Genomic DNA, 19,717 nt, shown 5'->3' with positions numbered 1-19,717 from the left:
GGCAGCACGTGTGACCCGTCGTTGCAAGACACACAGAAGCAATGTGTGTGCAGATGTTCGCTTCATCGCGGAAAGTGCAGGAGAGTCTGTGTTTTTTTGTGTGTGAAATGGAGCAATGTAGAGACGTTGGCATCCAAAAACATACGGCTGTGACTGAGTGCATGTGAGTTAGTGTTGTTATGAGGCTTGGAGTGTACAGCGGCCCGCTGCAAAATTCTATAGGCATCGAACGATTGTGTAACGCAACTATGCATGCGCAATAAAGCAATCTGAACCACGCATGCACAGTAAGGGTGAAGCTGTGGCAACCACGCATGCGTAGTAAGGGTATAACTGTGGGAAAAATCTAATAAACGCAAATAAACAGCGTTCAGTTTGTTAATTTGAAAAACTGGCTTTGTGATGCCCTGCATAACATGATGGTCGATGTCTGTGCAAAATGCAGATGAACTGTGCAAGTTAGGGGGAGCAGAGAAACACACACGCACACACACACACGGATCATGTGCTTTTCTTCATTTATTAGTTTAGTCTGACACACATAGTCAATGGTCATCCACACTCGATTTGTAACAGTTGAAGAACTGTAAAGAGTTCTATTGGCTGTGAATTGCAGCCATTTCTTTTCTTTATCCGTTCTGAAAGCTTTTAGAAAGAAATTCCTCATTATCATGGAGCAACCTGCCTAAAGGCTAAGGGTCGATTCATACTCCTATTTTTGAGCCGAATAAAAGTCGGTTCGGCGCTGTAGAGCCTACAATTTGACGTCATTTGAGGTTCGGGGGGGCGGGTACCGTCCTAAAGTCGGCTCTTCGGTGCTACTGAAATTTTCTGACGAGCCGAAATGATTTCGGCACTACAGCGCCGAAACAGGAGTATGAATCGGCCCTAATTTGGACTCAATTGTACTACTGTGTGTAATTCTCTCCAAATAGAGATTTGCCATGCTCCAACACCGGACTCTTTTAAGGCTGTCTTGAAAAGACACTTATTCTCTCAGGCTTATGGCATATGTAGTTGTTGATTGTTGTTGGTACATTTTGTAAAGCATCCTTGGGTTCATGAAAGGCGCTATATAAATTCAAGCTATTATTATTTGTGTCTCACCCTAAAATATTTATATTGTGATTATGTACATAATGAATTTCTTTCCCTGTATATTGTCTAAAAAGCATGTGTTGTTTAACTGGTTTTGCTGCTACTACCTGCTCTGACACGAATATGTGGACCCAACATTGAATTTAAATTAGTTAAAATTGGTATCATGTCAATCTTGAATTTTAATAATGTTCTGCCAGAAACAGTTACAAAGTAAAATCTTAAAATGACAAAAGAGTGGCCGCACACACTGATAGCCAAAGTGCTGATTATTTAGGATGCAGAGAATGAGAAACCAACTAAACGTTTCGGCAGACAACTGCCGTATGTGTCAAAAACATTTCAAATCATCACACATGAGCTAGAAGATGCAACCAATCACATTCTGATGAGTGCTGAGAGCAATCATCGGGATCAGCTGTCTCACATTCCTGGGTCATTACGGACATTAGGAAGGCAGAAACGGTGGCAGTGATGACATTATTTCTTGGCCATGGTAACAGATCAGATTTCTGAGTCTCTCATGCACCAAACCTATGCCTATCTCCCTGGCAACGTTATCAAATGTTTTATGATTATGATCATAACTTTACTACCGGTAGCTTCATTGTGATTCAGTACCAAAATCACCTGAGAGTATTCTCAGCAAGCTGGAAATGCATGCTCCACCAGGTTATGCAATACCCATTGTACCTGATATGGGGTGCTATAGATTAGGCTGGGGGCCACAACTGTAGAATGATCGTGTGTGGGGGGGGGGGGGATGTATATTTCTGCACAGTAAAGGATATGTCTATACGTATACAGGTATATGCTACCTTAGGCCTGGGCTATACCTATATATGGATCTTTTGCAAAACCGATATGTTCGTCCTCGGTTTAAAAAAAATCACACCCGTGTGAACTGAGTGGTGCAACAGTGCGTGCAGCACTAATACTATCTCTCTCTCTGTTTCTGGCAACAGCGCCCTTACTGGGGCGTATAGGTGTATAATAAATGTCACGTTATAATGTAGGCTAATGAAGGACGTGCACATGGTCGGCAGGCACAGTGACAACGGAAAGCAGTCAAGGATGCACCCTTTATTACCTAAACAGGAGAGCTGTGGACATGACCCACTGTATACTTTCTTCTCACCAACCACACTATTTAATGCGATTGCATTCATCTCTCTCTCTCTCACCCTCCATGACCATGACCATGACATGGAGAGCAAAATATGGCATGTCTAGTTTGTCTACACTACAGTCTTTGACAAAACATTATAATGTCTTATCATAGCCCTGAAACAATACGACCGTCATGTTTCGTCATTGTAGGGGATGTCACAAATTTAGGCGAGGAATATGATTAGTGAGTATTACCATTATTTATGAGCATTACTGTCATTATGGTAATCTCACATTTCATATAGCACACACCATACCTGTAACTTGCATTAGCCCTCTTATTCCCAGAATGTAAAAAAGGACAAAAAAAAGCCAGTTAAATACCACTGTGATAGAGTAACCAGTGTGATATTAATAATATATTACAAATGGGTTATTTATACTCAGGAATGATGTAAGTCGGGAGCGATGCAAATTGAAAATGCATGTCCGACCGTTTATACAATACTCGTTGTACTGCATTTGTTGTGCTTGTTGTCAGAGTATGTTTTATCTGTCTTTCTCCCATTTATACCCATGTACAGCAGTGACACGTACATGGGCATAAATGAGGGACGGATAGACGGATACAGGCATGTGGCGCACTACCCTGTAAAAGAATAGCATACTATCATGCACTCTATAATAAACATGATGCAAAGTTTAGCCAATCTGTGAAGCTGATTTGCACATGCACTGGGAATCAACCCCAGGCCAGGATGTTGCACACAGTACAGTGCAGTACCAGGTTATACGATGATGAATGGAATGGTACTCGCTGTTAATCTTCTCTATTATGTCTCTTCAGACCACCAGCAGTGGTAGCAGCAGGATGAGCTCCGATGGTGGAGGCCGGCCAGCCAAGGTGGGCTCCCTGGTGGAGGTGATCGGAAAGGGTCAGCGAGGGACAGTCGCTTATATCGGCACCACGCTGTTCGCCTCAGGAAAATGGGTCGGCGTCATCCTGGATGAGCCTAAGGGGAAGAACGACGGCACGGTGCAGGGCAAACGCTACTTCACCTGTGAGGAGAACCAGGGGATATTTGTCAGACAGTCACAGGTAAGAAGAAGGCTTGATTGTATTCCTTAAGCATGACTTTATATATAAAGAATTAATTTAAAAAACAATACTGTAGTCTAGACCTGAGAAAATGCATAACTTTTCCAAAAAATGAATATGGATTTGTAAAATGTGTGCTTCTTGAAACATACGTAGGCCACCTGTGCTAGTCTGAGAACACACACACACACACACACACACACACACACACACACACACACACACACACACACACACACACACACACACACACACACACACACACACACACACACACACACACACACACACACACTGGGCTGGCTGGCCCCGAGTGGCTCTACACAAGTACTAGATGTTGCCGTGGGAACTAGGGTGGTTAAGATGATGGCTAATTAATAAAAATGATCAATAATGAAAGACTATAATGGAATGTATCTCCATTGTCCCGATTGTTGTCTCTGTCTCTTGTGTTTATTTCTGTTTCTCTGCTGGCCTCTCGCTGTCACGGTCTGTTTAATTCTGTCTTTTATCTCTCTTTCTGTGTGTCAGATCCAGCTGGTTGATGATGGAGCGGACACAACGTCCCCTGAGACACCTGAGCCAGCCACTGCCAAGGTTCCTAAACGCGGTAAGGACACACACACACACACACACACACACACACACACATACATTTTAACAATTTATTTATGTCCACACAGAGGAAATTGCATACAAGGACATAAATAGTTCAGGTGTAGCAAAATTACATCCACAAAATCAAGGAATATGTCGCGACTCGCGATACAACAAGAATGTCACCCAGCATACCATGGGCACAAGTAGTGTAGGCATGCAACCTAACTTTAATTTAAACCCCCGGCCACCAACATCCAGTCTGTGGGTATGTCTCAGGCTGGACCACCAGAGGAAACAATTTCCCAGTCCACTCCTGCATTGCCGCCCGGTGTTTATATCGTTCCCGGTAGCGTGGCCAATCCCATGGGCCCAAAATCCACCCGCTGTTGTTCCGACAGCGGATGGACACACCACTAGAAGGCCAGGTCCAATGCCTCTCTTCCCAGTAGCTGCTCATGGGAAGGTCCACCAAGCAGCTGTTGGTATACTCGGTGAGCAGTGCCTTATTGTATGCAAGCTTGCGATGGTGTTGAAGCACACAGTCCACAGAGGTTGCAAATACATCTTAAATCTGCACCCACTACATTAACGATGGTAGTTACAACACACACACACACACACACACACACACACACACACACACACACACACACACACACACACACACTCATCAATCATTCATCAGCATTTTATGTTGACATGTGGTCAATTGTTAATTGTATTAAAATCCTGATATCAAAATAACAAAATGCACGCACATGTGCATGTTGTATCAGGTAGGCTCAGGTGTGACATAAAGACATCTAATTCATAACTGTGACTTACACACACATCACATTGTTTCATATCAAACTAAGCAGTGAATCCATGTCCCACCTTCTACAATAACATGATTTACCACAGGCACCTCTTTCTCTGGCTGAGACCAGAGTAAATAGTCAGGAATTCGATTCATAAGATTTAACCTTTAGGCCATAATCGTCTATTTGTCAGAGCCATGAAGAGCTTCCTTAAGGACAAAATCACTCGCAACAGGAAACCTGAGACCGTTTTCCCCAAAATATTATACAACCTATTCACTCTATTCATTTCAACAATAGACTTTGGCCAGGTCCACATGAGAATCACAACGGTGTCTGAGATTCTGGCAGAGACACACTCTGCGGAGTGCGGGCTGTCTCCATGGTTACCGATCACTGCTGCTTTCAGGTTGGAGGGAGGAAGAGCCCATTTACTCTGTATATGAAAGTTGTTCTGCTCTTTATTTGGAACAGCTAGAGCCATTGGGCGGAGAGACAGATTGGTGACAGTTGGTGTCCCTGTCAAAACGAACAAATGGCAGGGCAGTTGCCATGGAGGCTGGGCATCTAACGGGACATGTACCATAGGTCATCGCGTAGAATCATAGATTAAAAGCTCTTTACAGGGTAATCATAGGGTATGTTCTGTACACGCACTGGTCACCTGGTGAAAAAGATAATGTAGCTTGTTTGCTCTGCTCTGTTTGCCTGATTGGTTCACACCAGGATCTTGGGCAGACTTCAGACTTTATGAATGAGGATAAATGACAGTTGTGATAAACGAGTGTTTCTCTCTCTCTCTCTCTCTCTCTCTCTCTCTCTTTTTGCTCCTTAGAGATCCTGGAGACGCCCAAGTCCACTAAAATGGTGAGTGAGATAGTGCTGCACTGCTGCAACGTGGCACCAAGCTACCTTACAGGTGTTCAGCAGGAGACATGGTGGCCTATATGTGGAGTTGACACACCCTCGCACAATCGGATGCATGCAGCACTGCACATAATGTAGTTTCAAACACAGATACACAGAGACACTCATAAACTCTGTCTGACACACACACACACACACACACACACACACACACACACACACACACACACACACACACACACACACACACACACACTCTCTCTCTCACTCAACCTTTTCTATCTCATATGATCCAGTCAACTCTTGGAGGATGTCCTTTCCTTTCTTTACACCTGTTCTCACCTGTTGTTGGTGACAAACCAACAACTGTGTGACTGAAGATTGTGTTTTACTTGTAATACATTTTTTCCTTTGGAAAAAATATAAAATGACATGCATGCATACATACACACACACATATTAATATGTGTAGAGCGGTCGTTTTGTTGACTGTCCTGTAACTATTAGAAATGTCCCTTGAGCTCAGTCGAATTGTGACTGATCACCCTCATACATTATTTTACTATACTATCCTACAATAAATGCCGGGAATCTCTGTATGTATGTCTGTAATCCACGTATCTCGAGAACCGTTCGACCGACAGACTTTCGCCACACACATTGCAGATGACCCGAGGGAGCGCTGTCACTCTGGGAATTCTTCTTTACATCTTTCTTTGACCATATGATGTTTTCTGTCCAGCTAAAGGAAAAGTGTTTAAGAAAAGAGATAAGATGTCATTCTTTTGACTATTAGTATGCGCCCTAATTTATATAAATGTGTAGGTTCATTTTATTCTTATCCACTAGAGGGAGGTGTCTACTCACTAAAACCTTGTACTGTGATTCATTTATTGCTGTTGATAGTTAAGTGTCTCAGGATGAAAGAGCTAAGCTCGAATTTATTCTGGCGTTTCGATTTGAATTGATGAGAAGAATATCATTCTGACATTTTCATTTGGGTTATATGCGTTTAGTACTGGATTATTTGGCTGCTGTAATTCTGATCCGTAATCAATCAATCAATCAATGATTGATTAATCATTTGACTATCAAATATTATATTCTCTTCAAAAAGAAAAAGAAAATATTTACTAAATTATAAATGTACAGTATTTAGAGAGATGAACCCTTATTGATCCCTATGGGGAAATTCAGATGTCGTTGCAAAAGCAGTAAGCATGAAACACAGGATACTGGTAAGAGTAGACAGTAGAGAGATACAACAAGTTAAAAAATGAAAACAAAGTAGGTCTCCGACAGGTCGGTTGCCTACGCAGGGTCTGCAATTTTGGAAGCCACTCATAGCAGAATGGAATGTGAAACATCTTGATCACATAACCACATAGATAATGTGTACTGATTTGTGTGATTTATGGACAAAATATTGTAGTAGTAGTAGCAAGTCTTAAGAAAAGGTACAATGGCGGAAGGCAGGAATGGGCATGGCCTATGTAAGGAGTTACATCATGCTTCCAAGGAATCCAGGGAATTATTATTCTTTTTTGTATGACCTATGGTTCAAAACATATAGGCCAAAACCTGAAGGTGCCTATTATTATATTGAATATAGTGATTTGTTCCTCCTTTGCCCACTGGGAGTGTGTGTGTGTGTGTGTGTGTGTGTGTGAAAAGTTTGATGCTGATCGGTTCAACAGTGCTGGAGATCACCTGCTCAAAGACAGACGGACACTCACATGGACACACACCGATGGACAGGAGTGAAAACATAGTCTCTGGCCTTCGGCTGTTCGGCCTGGCGAGCCAAACATTAGGGAAGCAGACTTGGGAACCCATGTGCTGTATTTTGCGTGTCTTAAGTACCAGGTCTTATTACTTAACTTAAGACCTGGAGGTGTGATCAATGCCATTTGGCTATTCTGAGTGGCCAAAGAGCATTGATCACGCCTCCAGTTAAGTAATAAGACCTGGTACTTAAGACACGCAAAATACAGCCCTGAATGTATAATGAAGCATACGTGCGCACTGTGCATTTTGGAGCCTCAGAGAGGGAGAAACATCTTCAGGCAGCTTATAAATATTCTCCAATAGCCTACCGTTATGTGACTGTCAATATGCCAGTCTCTCTAGCTACAGTAAACATACAGGACATTTTGCACTCATTGCGCACAAGTTTCACAACATTGAGAAGTGTTCAAACTGTTCATTTACATGGGCAGCTACCGTAATTGATGTAAAAAACATAGAGGCTGCTGTTATTGGCATTCAAAATGAGTGCACATTATCGTCTTGCTGGCATTTCTGAGACGGATATCTAACGGAGATCAAACCAACCCCACCACCAGAGTAGAGTTGCTGAGTCATGTTGCTGTCTCTGTGGACTCCTGGTTTTCACCTGATACCGTGTCCCCCCCCTCTATCTTACCCTCGACCCCAGCCAAACCTCTGCTAAAAACAGACAGGATGGCAAAGGGGCCCCTTTGCAATTTTATTGTTCCTAGGATGGCAAAGGTTGACTTATGAATAAGGAATGAGCCAAGTATCCTTATGTTAGGAGTCATCCAGTCACGATCCAAACAAGGCATTCTGGTTCTGAGGGCATGACAGAAACTCTTGGCCATCCGAGTTGCAAACCGAACGGGTGTAAATCAACCTGACACATTCAGAAATGTGTTGGGTTGAATTTCACACACACACACACACACACACACACACACACACACACACACACACACACACACACACACGATTGATTTGATTGGACACCAGTTCTGAACTGTACTGTAACTGCACTGTAATCTGTCATTTGTTTAGGTGCAGTCACCAAAACAAATTACTTGTTTCACTGTGCGGGAACGAACTTGGCTGCAAGTTTTGTAAGAGTTGTGCATAATTTGTCTTCAGAATGAAGGTTTATTAGAAGAGCAATGAAATAATGTGTGAAAGAGAGCGAGGCTGAGGGCTAAGCAAGACTGTGTAAATTAGATATCTGACCTCTGATATCACCAACGGAGAGCACCAACTCACTATAATTCCCATCATGCGCAGCATGCCACTGATAAACTCTGCAACCTTGACCTCTAACATTCACCTTTACACTCCCTCCCTTCCTTCCCTACTTTGATCACGCAGCGAGGAGTGAAGCCCAAAAAGGTGGTGCATGTTTCTCTAACATCGGTACAGTGGCAATGTTATGATCACTGTGGTATCCGTGGCTCTGAATGGCCTATAGCTGCTGCATGGCATCAGGGTCTCGCTAGCTCCCATTGACCCATATTTCTTAATTCTTATCAAATCCATTTTCATCCGGCGTGATATTATTCTGTGGTTATGAGAGAGAGACGGGCGATTTTGAAAGAGTGTCCTCACATCTGTGTCACCCATGTGCAACTCCATTATTTCATGTAGTCCCACCATGCTCCTTGCTCTCCTGTGGTTCAAAGCTCTGGCTTATTGTATGTGGCCTCTACTGTACGTCAGTCGCTGCTTCCTACAGTATATGCGCCATGTCGGTAGAAAATGCATTTCACACACAGGCTCAAGCTTACTCCGAGTATATGTTTCAAAATATACAAGAATAGTCCATTCATCATTTATTTGGAGAAATATCTTGTGGCTTGGACGATTTTGGTCTGGCTACAAACCCATGTCACATCTTCCCCCATCCGTCTCCCTCTGTCCACTTAGCTGTTCCAATTAAGCAGAAATGTCACAAGAATATATTTTTTTATTGCCTAAATTATATTCCAAATATATTTGGGAATTACTTGCAGGTATTATGCTTTTATGAAGTAACTGAACAGATTTCCATTTCCAGTTCCGCCTTTGTGATGTGAGATATATATATATATATATATATATATATATATATATATATATAATACTTTTTTCTTTTTTTTGAGTGGTGCAACCACTCCTACAATCAGCAATGTCCATGTACCTACCTGTGTGTGTGTGTACCTGTGCACATGAGCCTGAGTATGTTACTGATTTATACCAGTAGGGGGCGGCAGAAACAGAGGGAGGGGTAGTGCTGTGTAATGAGAGAGAGAGAGAGAGAGAGGGGGGGGGGGGGGGGTGGGGGGAATTGCACCACTCAGTTCACACGTGTGTGATTTTTTTTTTAGATGTATAAACATACTGCTAGACAGAATTTTCCGAGCTGTATATGAAATGCATTAGTGTGTGTGGGACAGCATCTTAGGTTATGTACTAATGCGTAGATACTGGGTTACACGCACTTCACGGTAATGGTCCAGCAGTGGTCGCTTAACATCCTGGAGCTGAGTCATTATGGGTTAGATATCAACCTCCATGGCTGCTGCTGCTGCAGAGCGTCGACTCAAAGAGACTCCATCTGATTATGGATTTGCTGCCAAACTCTGATTTACTCACTCCATGTTAGCTGTTTCTCTTGCCCTGTAGTCTGTCTGTAGACCTCCAGGACTTCCAGGTCTTGGAGGCAAGAAGCTTAACAGCTCTGTCATATGAGCCTGCTCAATGGATGGCTGTGTCTACTGGATGTTTCATAGTGTTGCACCTCAGAGGGTGTTCGAAAGTGGAAGAAAATTTCCAATTGGAAATGTATGGGATACATTATTGTTTATTTTAAGACACCTGTGAAATCTCAAACACCACGGTAAAATAGTAATTTCTTATTAAACGTTTCAACTTTAATCTTCTTGACATTTAATATAGACATTTCAATGCTACTAATATTCACAAACGGTGGAAATAAACTTTGGTAATAAAACTAATAAAAGTAAATAAACTTTGAGCCATTCAGAATGTTTGTTAAGTGTTTAAAGGTCTATACCAGCTATAGGTGATGATTATTAGTATTTTATCACATCATCACTCTGCAGGCTATCCCTTTAGGCATTCAGCACCGCTCTGTTTATTACACTATATATATATATATATATATATATATATATACACACACACACACCCCTCCATAGAAAGTGCTTTATGTTGTCCAAACATTTGAAATATATTCAGCTGCTGCCGGTTTGCCAATAATGCAAGCTGCCTTCATTATGTTGTGCTGTGCTGGTGCTGTTGGGGCAGAAATTCTATCTCTCCTTTGTTATGTTGCTGCAGCCGGGCTGAGGACCAATGCCCTTACAGTCAGTGAATCACATCTGTCAATGCTGCTCTAGCAGGAACTTGAAACCTCTCTACATCTCGTCATCCCACTCCACTCCACTCCCATCTCTCTCTCCCCCCCCACCCCAACCCTTCATACCCTGCCCTTCCTGTGATGCAACACTTAGAGCTATTGTGAATTTGGGAAGAGGGAAAGATAGATGAAGATGGATGAAGAGACAGTGATAGTGCGAATGAGATGCTGCTTGTTTTGGTTTAACTTTATCTACCCGGTGTTATTAACAGACAAATCCTCTATGATTTATACAAACTTTCACTCCCCTCACGTTCTTAATTGACAATGTACTGTAATTGACATCTCTCCGTATCCACGGTACTTTGGGTGTAAAGCTCACAGTTTAGCAGAGTGTCCCAGAGTGAAATTAATCCTCTTCTCTTCTCACCATGCTGTCATTACTGGGCAGGAGATTAGTGGGAGCTGAGGTAGCTATTACTGATAGGAAATCAAAAAGCTCTTGGGTTTAGCATAACCACTTAGACAGGAATTATCCCAATAGTCAGGTTTGGAACTGATAAAACTGCTTTATCATTCCTCTCTTACTCTTTTATTAAAAATGACTATTTATTGAAGTCTAGAAGAACATGTTTAATGCACAACTATTTCCAAGGAACTCGAGAACGAAAAAAAAATATGTTATTATTTATTATCTTATTTTTGGTTTGGAAAAGTGATAACCTGCACCATTTCGTGTGCGTGCGTGTGTGTGCGTGCATGCACGCGTGTTCCTTTGTCTGAGACTGGCAGACCAGAGTTTGTCGAAGGAGTGTTGTTGGCAATAACAATGTGAACATAAACTATTAAACTTGTGTTTCAATTTCAACGCACAGCAGCAGCATCCATGCTCATCATGTAACAACTTAGATGTCAGAGCAGCCTCCTTGTTTCTGTATGTCATTCTAATAAGTCCATTGGAAGAATCCAGGACAGTTGCTAGGATACAGAGAAGGCTTGCATCAGTGTTGTCACCCCCGACCCCTCCACCACCGCCCCGCCACCCCGACTCATTGCCCCTCCTTTGTTTTTTCCTTCCACATCCTCTCCCCTCCCTCTCTCCTCTACCCTCGCTCCCTTTTCTTTTTCCATCCTATTCTCCTGCCATTCTTTTGCTGTTACACCCCCCCCCCCCCCCCCCCCTCCCCTTTTTCTCGTTTGTCCCCATACATACACTCACAGGCTCACTCACACACACTAGGGATGATGGGGAAGAGTGTACGTCGTTGCGGGTGATGTAATGCTGGACTAGGGAATTGACTAGGCTGGGAAAATCACAGTGAGCAGTGACGGAGAGAGAGGGAGACGGAAGGAGACAGAGGAGAGGGGAGTGAGCGAGAGAACAGGGAAGAGGGGAGGTGTAAACTGAACGGCGGCTCATCAGAAACCGTGTGTCAGCGAGATGCCTGCATCCTAACAGGGGTGTCAGAGAGAGAGAGAGGGGAAATCGACCTGAGGACAGTGTTCGCTTCGGCTCACCACTGCCGCTTGAGACCGCTCACGTTATGACAAGAGAGGCTGCTTCACTGGCAAGCCAGCTGAAAGGACATAGAGGAGGACGGGGTGGATTGTAGCAGGAGGGAGGAACCGAGTGAGAGGGAAGCCGCGGCCATTTGCACTGCTGCAGCTTCCGAGTCTGAGAGGAACAGAGTGGCTGGAGCCAGTCTGCTATCTTGTCTGTGTCTGTCTGTCCGCCTGCTTGCCTCACTGGCTGCATCTTTGGAGCTCATCCATCCGTCTGTCTGTCTGCCTTAAACGCACCTTGGCTGCAGTTCTCTTACTGTGTGTCTACCTCTCGGTGACTGTGTGATTCTCTGTGACGCTGTGACCGTGTGTGTATGTGTGTGTGTGTTTCTCTGTGACGCTGTGACTGTGTGTGTGTGTGTGTGTGTGTGTGTGTCTTCTTCAATTGCAAATATGATGAGACAGACTCCTGCTCCCCGGAAGGTACACAACACAATCTGATGTCTCTGTGTCTGTGGGGATATGGTTGTTATGTCATCCATTAGCGTAGTTGTTACTTCTTGCTACAGCTGCTACTGTAACGGATCATATCCAGAAGTTTTAATCCATGCTTCTTCATTGGGTCATGTGTGTGTGTGTGTGTGTGTGTGTGTGTGTGTGTGTAGTGAGTGTGAATTGGAGTAGAAATCTTCATTCATACATGCAGTGTCTTTCTTGTCATGTCACTCTCAGTTTTTCCGGCTGTTCATTTTAAAGTCCTTTTTGTAGGCCTGTCATAATTATTACAGAATCGCCTGATGACACTTATTTTAGCTATTCACAATTTTCGCATAATCGTTAGAATGCTTTCCATTCATCTGTATAAAAACGGCATGGTGAAATGAACAGAACTGTCATATTTCCATTGTTATTTCCACATTTGCTCTTTTAACCACTTTCAACCTGCCATATTTTTTACCAACGTTTAATACATTTTCAAACTATTTAAAAGATACCAAAAATAGCAGATATACAAGCTCACAACATGCTGTGATGCATTTTGAGCTTGCCTTGCAGATGTGCTATTTCCTATATTTTTATTTTGAAAGTATAAAATGACTAATTATATGGCCTGGGCTAAAGTTATTTGCCATAGCTGCCCTTTGCAATCTTTGTTTATATGTTCTTTCTAATGTTCAATGCCAAAAACACAATTAAATCATTAATCGCAACTGTATGACGAATAATTAATCGTCAACAAAATTGTAATGATTGTGAAAGCCCTATGTAGATGTAGTTGATACTCTCCCATCTGTCCACAACAGTTATCTATTGGAACAGTATCTTTTAATGAACATAACAGGCTGTGTGTTATTCTGATTTTATTATTTGTTATATGACGGTGATGCTCAACGAAAATATGTTTATTGGCAAGTGACACGGTTGCACAGCGAAGCATAAATTAACCACATGATCCGTAGCGTCCCTATCCTGGGGGCGAACAGTCACCAAAACTAGCCGATCTACAAGCTCACAGCGCTTCACAACACGCCTATTTTCAGCAAAGGGATTTTGTGTAGAGGAAAATACTAGCAGAGCTTGTATAGAGCCCTGGGGAACACCGGTCAACTTCGTATACAGGGTGTAAGTGGTTAAAGTACAGTATATGACTCATACGGCCTCATTGAAGCTTTGAAAGGTTTATCATGCAGAAGTCTCACCTTTGACATACTGTATGATGAGTGCTGTTCTGACAGTTACACCTTGATGTTGTGTTCAGGAGGTCAGTGGCTTTTAGTCGTCAGGGAGAATCGATTTCAACTTGTCGGTGCAGTTGATAAGCGCTAAATGTTCCTGCTGTTATTACAGTACAGTGTGTCCTGTTCACAGTACCATACCATCATGGCTAGGTTGTCTGCTCTTATTTGGCACAGCTGCTACCTCTGTGGCTAATTTATTTTGAATGGTCCAACACTAATCCAATAAACCGAGCCCAATAGCTAGGGCGCCCAGTCTGAGAAGAATGAGAATGCCAGGAGGTGTATAATGAAAGAAATATAAGCTAATTTTACAGGGTCAAATGAGAGGCAGTAAGGATGTACCACATGAGTCAAATAGAATTAGCAAATAATTATATTTGTTGTAATCTAAAAAAACACCAGAAGGGTGGGGTTTCCTGCATTAATTCAAAATCCTTCACAAAATATCATCAAAATACTTTTTTTTCTTTTTTTCTTCTTACAAATCCCACCTGTCTGGCACTCAGTAGATTAACACAAAGATTTATTTGCATATTTGCTGTTTCACTCAAATCTGACATGCACACTTAAGAAATTAGATTATAGCTGAGCATGAATGTTCCCCCGCTGACAATTTAGTAAACCCTCATATCTAGGCCACTTATAGCATGCTGCATGCCTGAACCCAATGACTTACCAAGATAATGAGCCACTGCGTTCAGCGCTTCTCAATAAGCAAGCCAGTAGAACAGAGCAGAACTGGCCACGTGTGAAGCAGATCCATCCTGTCCTGTGAGACACAATGCATTCATTTAGGCCAGTCGGTGGCGGTACCAGTCACTGTGTTGAGGTAGCGGTCACATGGCCAGGGGACAAGGGACAGAGCCCCTAGAGACTCGCTATAGAGTAAGTGAGATGGAGGAAAACAACAGCGTAGGTAGGGCCCATATGGCTAGTGTTAATCTGATCCTGAAAATGGGTTCATATAGTGGAAGACTGTCTAGAGCACTCGGAGGGAATAACATGGTTATTTTCTTTAGCGAAAGTACAGTACATACAGCATAGATATTTAGGAGTTACAGTGAATTGCTGTGGAAGGCACATACATTTGCAATGCATTTTGGGGGAATTAATTTGTATTTTAAGAAAGCAGGCCTGTTTACCAAGGTTTAAGCTTAAATTATACTTCATATATATCATACGCCAATGGCACTTGAAAACGGTTATTTTGGGGTTGAGCAACACCATCGCTTTAGAGTCCCACTACTAGAGAATCCATCAAGCCATCTTTTCCTTTTGTGTGCTGATATGAAGTTTGGCTTGTATTTCTAACCCTGCCTGTGGTGTGTTTCCTCTCCTTTGCTCGTTCCTCTCTCCTTTCCTCTCCTCTTCTCCCTCCCTCTTCTTCAGACCACGGCCAGAAGGCCCAAGGTGAGGCCAGTCTTGTTTAGAATCTGTTGACAGATTGCTTTTGCTTTGTTTATCCGTGGCTCATTTATTTATATTTATATTTATATTTGTATTTGTTTGTTTGTGCGTGCGTGCGTGCGTGCGTGCCGCCCGTGATTATATCAAAATACAAACCAGACCCGCCGCACCCGTCAAATAATGAACCGGGTGTCTGCCCGTTACCAGAAACGGGTAGAAACAGTGCTCTCTGATGGTCACAATAAAGTGTTACCCCCTCACACACATACGTTTAGTTCATTACCGCCCATCCCCATAAACTTATAAAAGTATATTTTTCACCCGTCCCTGTGACATACTAGTGTTATGTCCAGGGGGTGTACTTGTACATGATGTCCAGGGGGTGTACTTGTACATCAAGCTGCCTCACGCTACAGAAACTGGAGATAGGCTCCTGACCTATGGGCCTCATGGCTCGACAAGGCTTACTTACTCTCACCCGTCAGACGCCGACCCGTTGCAAGATTCTGAGCTACAGTAGTGGATTATTCAACAACAAAAGTATACTTCAGTCTTTCCAGTTATACACTGTTCATGCTGATTTTGTTGTTGCTGTTGGTTTTTGCTTTTGCCTCATGTTTTTCAATGACAATTTTGACAGTTGCAGCGTCATAATCTTTGCTTCCTGTGTTGTTTGTTTTTTGGTTTTCCATTGCAAAACATTCTGTTTTGTTCTCCAGAAATCACATCATTTTCGGATCAATGGGCGCTTATTCGTCTTCATTTCCATTTCCATGTCCAGTTGTTCTTTACTCACCGTCTTCTTCGGTCGTCCCCCAGCAACCCAGCCGGCCAGCGGGCAGTAAGGGCGCTCCCTCTGGGTCTGCGTCTGCCTCCGCAGGTGAGATGAGCAGCAGTGAGCCCAGCACTCCGGCCCAGACCCCGCTGGCTGCCCCCGTCATCCCCACCCTCCACTCTCCAGGAGTCCCTCCACCACCGGTCCCCAGCAAGGTCAGCAGAACCTTTAGCCTTGCCCTTTGCTCTATTCTGGGAATAGATATACGAATAGCCACTGTAGCAATTGGAGGTCAACTGTCTCACCCAAGGGCACATTGACAGTACATGTACCCATATCTCATGGAATCCTCCCTCCTGGGCATTCCCATCTGCTACAGAAATTCAAACCAAATGCTTTCAGTATTTGTCTCTTAACTTCCAACACTAGCAGGGCCTCAATTTAGTTACTTCAGTCACTAGAGCAACTCAAATGAGATGTAGTGTGAAGCAGAGCAGTGCTGTAACACTGCCATGGGCTCTCTGAATTTACAACAAAAACATTAGATTGCTTACCTGTCCTAGAATGACCCTCCAATAAGTGCAATGGATTTAAGGCTATAATTAAACCATTAAGGGGTTATGATTGCAACTTTGCAAGCCGTTCAATTAAGCAAAAGTCCAAAGGATAGCATTATCACACACAGATCATTTTGATGATAAAAACATGCAGCCTTCTGTTATGAAACGATTTAAAAGGATAAACAAAATTAAGCTACAGTTTTCCGATGTAATATAGTGTATGATAATATATTTCACTGACTAGGAATTGTAGGAAATAGAAAAGCCATTTATTTTCACTGTTAATCATAGATACATGTAAAGTGCCATCCCGTGTTAGACTTGATCCATGTGATAATGAAGTTCACCTGTTTCTTTCTCAGGAGGCTGTTGCTATGGAAACACAGGTGCACTGGTGTGATTACGCTTGGTTTTGAAGTGTTGCTGTTTTTTCACACTTAACATTCGACACTGACAAGTGTGTGTGTGTGTGGGTGTGTGGGTGTGTGTGTTTGACGCGCTTACACCCATGTGTGAGTTTGTGTGCATGTGTTTTTAATGCATGCACTGTTAATGGAAAAGGAAAATATATGCACTCCTTTCGGTTTAAAAACGAGTCAGTTTGTATGCGGTGTGCGGTTGCAGTGTGCGGTTTGAAATGGTACCTTTTAAAATTAGTTGCTGGAGTGCCAGTCCCAATCTGTTGGAAACCGTGGGTTGGTATAGAGTGCCAAAGTCCTGACGTCACTCGCTCATCCCCTGGTTCACGTCCTAAGTCCTGACGTCACTCACTCATCCCCTGGTTCACGGAAGTCCTGACGTCACTCACTCATCCCCTGGTTCACGTCCTAAGTCCTGACGTCACTCGCTCATCCCCTGGTTCACGTCCTAAGTCCTGACGTCACTCGCTCATCCCCTGGTTCACGGAAGTCCTGACGTCACTCACTCATCCCCTGGTTCACGTCCTAAGTCCTGACGTCACTCGCTCATCCCCTGGTTCACGTCCTAAGTCCTGACGTCACTCGCTCATCCCCTGGTTCACGGAAGTCCTGACGTCACTCGCTCATCCCCTGGTTCACGGAAGTAGTCTCTATGGGGAATAACATGGGCTCATCTTAAAATCGTCTCATATAAGCATTGTGGTCCAAACACAGTTCTAATATGAGGCGATCTAAAATCCCCCTATGGGGATTACAATGCAAATAAAAAGTACATGAACCTGTGGACTTGCGACTCTACCGATATTGACGTCAGACTTTGATGCTCTTTAGTATCAATATAATAATATGTACATTGAACTATAGGAAACCAAGTAAACAATGAACCTAGCATCTTTCTAAATAACTAGATTGCCGGTACATTTTACCGTATGGTCAAGAAATAACAAGCCTAAATAACAAGCATGGCCATGGTAAATCGTCATATAACTTAATATGAATTTAGATATTCAAGTTTATCTTGACCTTTCATCCCATCTGTCCACCTTTCTGTCCCTTTGTCTCTGCGGTCCGTTCTACTTTCTCTCATCGATCTAAATCTGTGGTTTTCAATCCTTTTCATATCAAGGCTATTATGTATTCGCCATCTGAGCCACAGACCACCATTTGATGAGGTTTAGCCTCCCAGACCCAAAACGAAGGGATATTTTGTGATCGTTAGGTAGTTCCTAGGACGTCTGTGGACGTCTTGGGCACAAATTGTATTAAGGTGTTTCCACAATTCCATGCTGTATTGATGTTGGTACCAGAGGAGAGATAACAGGTGTTATCTTTCATTTTACTTTTTTTTTTTTTTAATATATGTTTATTGGTAGTAGGCATCAACAATTTAGTACAGTTTGAACATACCATTTCTTCTTTTTTTTTTCTCCCTCACCCCATCCCTCCCCCCAGTTATCGTCATCATTAAAACAATATAAAGACATAACATTAATAATTGAGTACAGACATACAAAAACAAACATACATACAGACATGTGATATAAACAGTAGGATACAAAAATAATAATTTAGGTACAGATAACAAAAATAATTTTACATTTTTAAGAGTTAAAGATCTATAAGGGTCCATTTGGTTACAAACTTTACGTCATTTAGCTGGGGACCACCTGGAACACCTTCAAGGACCACTGGTTGAAAACCGCTGATCCAAATGTCTGTTTTTCTTTCCTGCCATACATCTCTCCATCTCTCCATCTCTCCATCTCCCTCCTTCCCTCCGAGTCCAGGAGGAGGAGGCTCTGCGAGGCCAGGTCAAGGACCTGGAGGAGAAGCTGGAGACGCTGAAGATGAAGCGCACGGAGGACAAGGCCAAGCTGAAGGAGCTGGAGAAGCACAAGATCCAACTGGAGCAGCTTCAGGAGTGGAAGACCAAGATGCAGGAGCAGCAGGCCGAGCTGCAGAAACAACTCAAAGAGGCTAAGAGGGTAACGACGATGAATGGATGGAAGGGTGGAGGAGGGCTGAGTGGATTGATTGATGGATGGACGGTTTCCGTTCACCTCCAGATAGGATTGCATCCAGGTCACTGATGTGCTTCATAGTCCATTTCTTTCAAGTTTGTCATAGAGTGTCATAGAGTGATTTACGGTACAGTGACCGTTTTCACACTGCCATAGGACACCCCAGCCCCCAGTCCAGAGTATGACATAAGAGCAAAATGGCCACTATAATTTGAATATTATAAAGATGGTTAATTCCTGACTATGCACCGTCCTAAACGATCATCCGTGCCTTCACAGGAAGCTAAAGAAGCGCTGGAGGCCAAGGAGCATTACATGGAGGAGATGGCAGACACCGCAGACGCCATCGAGATGGCGACGCTGGACAAGGAGATGGCCGAGGAGAGGGCAGAGTCACTGCAGCAGGAGGCCGACAGCCTCAAGGAGAAGGTGGACGAGCTGACGATGGACCTGGAGATCCTCAAACACGAGATCGAGGAGAAAGGTTTGAATATGAAGGCTGCGAGATGGAGGAGTTTAACATTTTGTCACTGGGAACTCGGATTCATATTTTGGAGACGCATAGCCCAAAAGCAATGATAGATTTTAAGTAATTTC

General features: G+C 43.1%; 1 protein-coding gene across 7 annotated transcripts in view; it reads left to right on the top strand.

Annotated features, from left to right (window-relative positions):
- Positions 1-19,717, top strand: part of dctn1b (dynactin 1b) — a 54,475-nt gene that overhangs the window by 9,910 nt on the left and 24,848 nt on the right. For 3 of the 7 annotated variants that reach the window (XM_080783680.1, XM_080783678.1, XM_080783679.1), the window contains exons 2-8: positions 3,056-3,307; positions 3,839-3,917; positions 5,543-5,574; positions 16,165-16,335; positions 17,043-17,066; positions 18,887-19,084; positions 19,400-19,604. In XM_080783680.1, the coding sequence (XP_080639806.1) occupies positions 3,080-3,307; positions 3,839-3,917; positions 5,543-5,574; positions 16,165-16,335; positions 17,043-17,066; positions 18,887-19,084; positions 19,400-19,604 (937 nt within the window). In that variant the 5' untranslated portion in view covers positions 3,056-3,079. Of the gene's footprint in view, positions 1-3,055; positions 3,308-3,838; positions 3,918-5,542; positions 5,575-11,974; positions 12,683-15,327; positions 15,349-16,164; positions 16,336-17,042; positions 17,067-18,886; positions 19,085-19,399; positions 19,605-19,717 lie in introns of those variants that run through there. The other 4 variants (XM_080783681.1, XM_080783683.1, XM_080783682.1 and 1 more) reach the window with 4 other exon arrangements.

The sequence above is a fragment of the Protomyctophum bolini genome (genome assembly GCF_963924005.1).
Source record: "Protomyctophum bolini genome assembly, chromosome: 15".
NCBI classification, from domain to species: Eukaryota; Metazoa; Chordata; class Actinopteri; order Myctophiformes; family Myctophidae; genus Protomyctophum; species Protomyctophum bolini.
The sequence above is the reverse complement of the archived record's forward strand: the minus strand, read 5'-3'. Positions and strand labels throughout refer to the sequence as shown.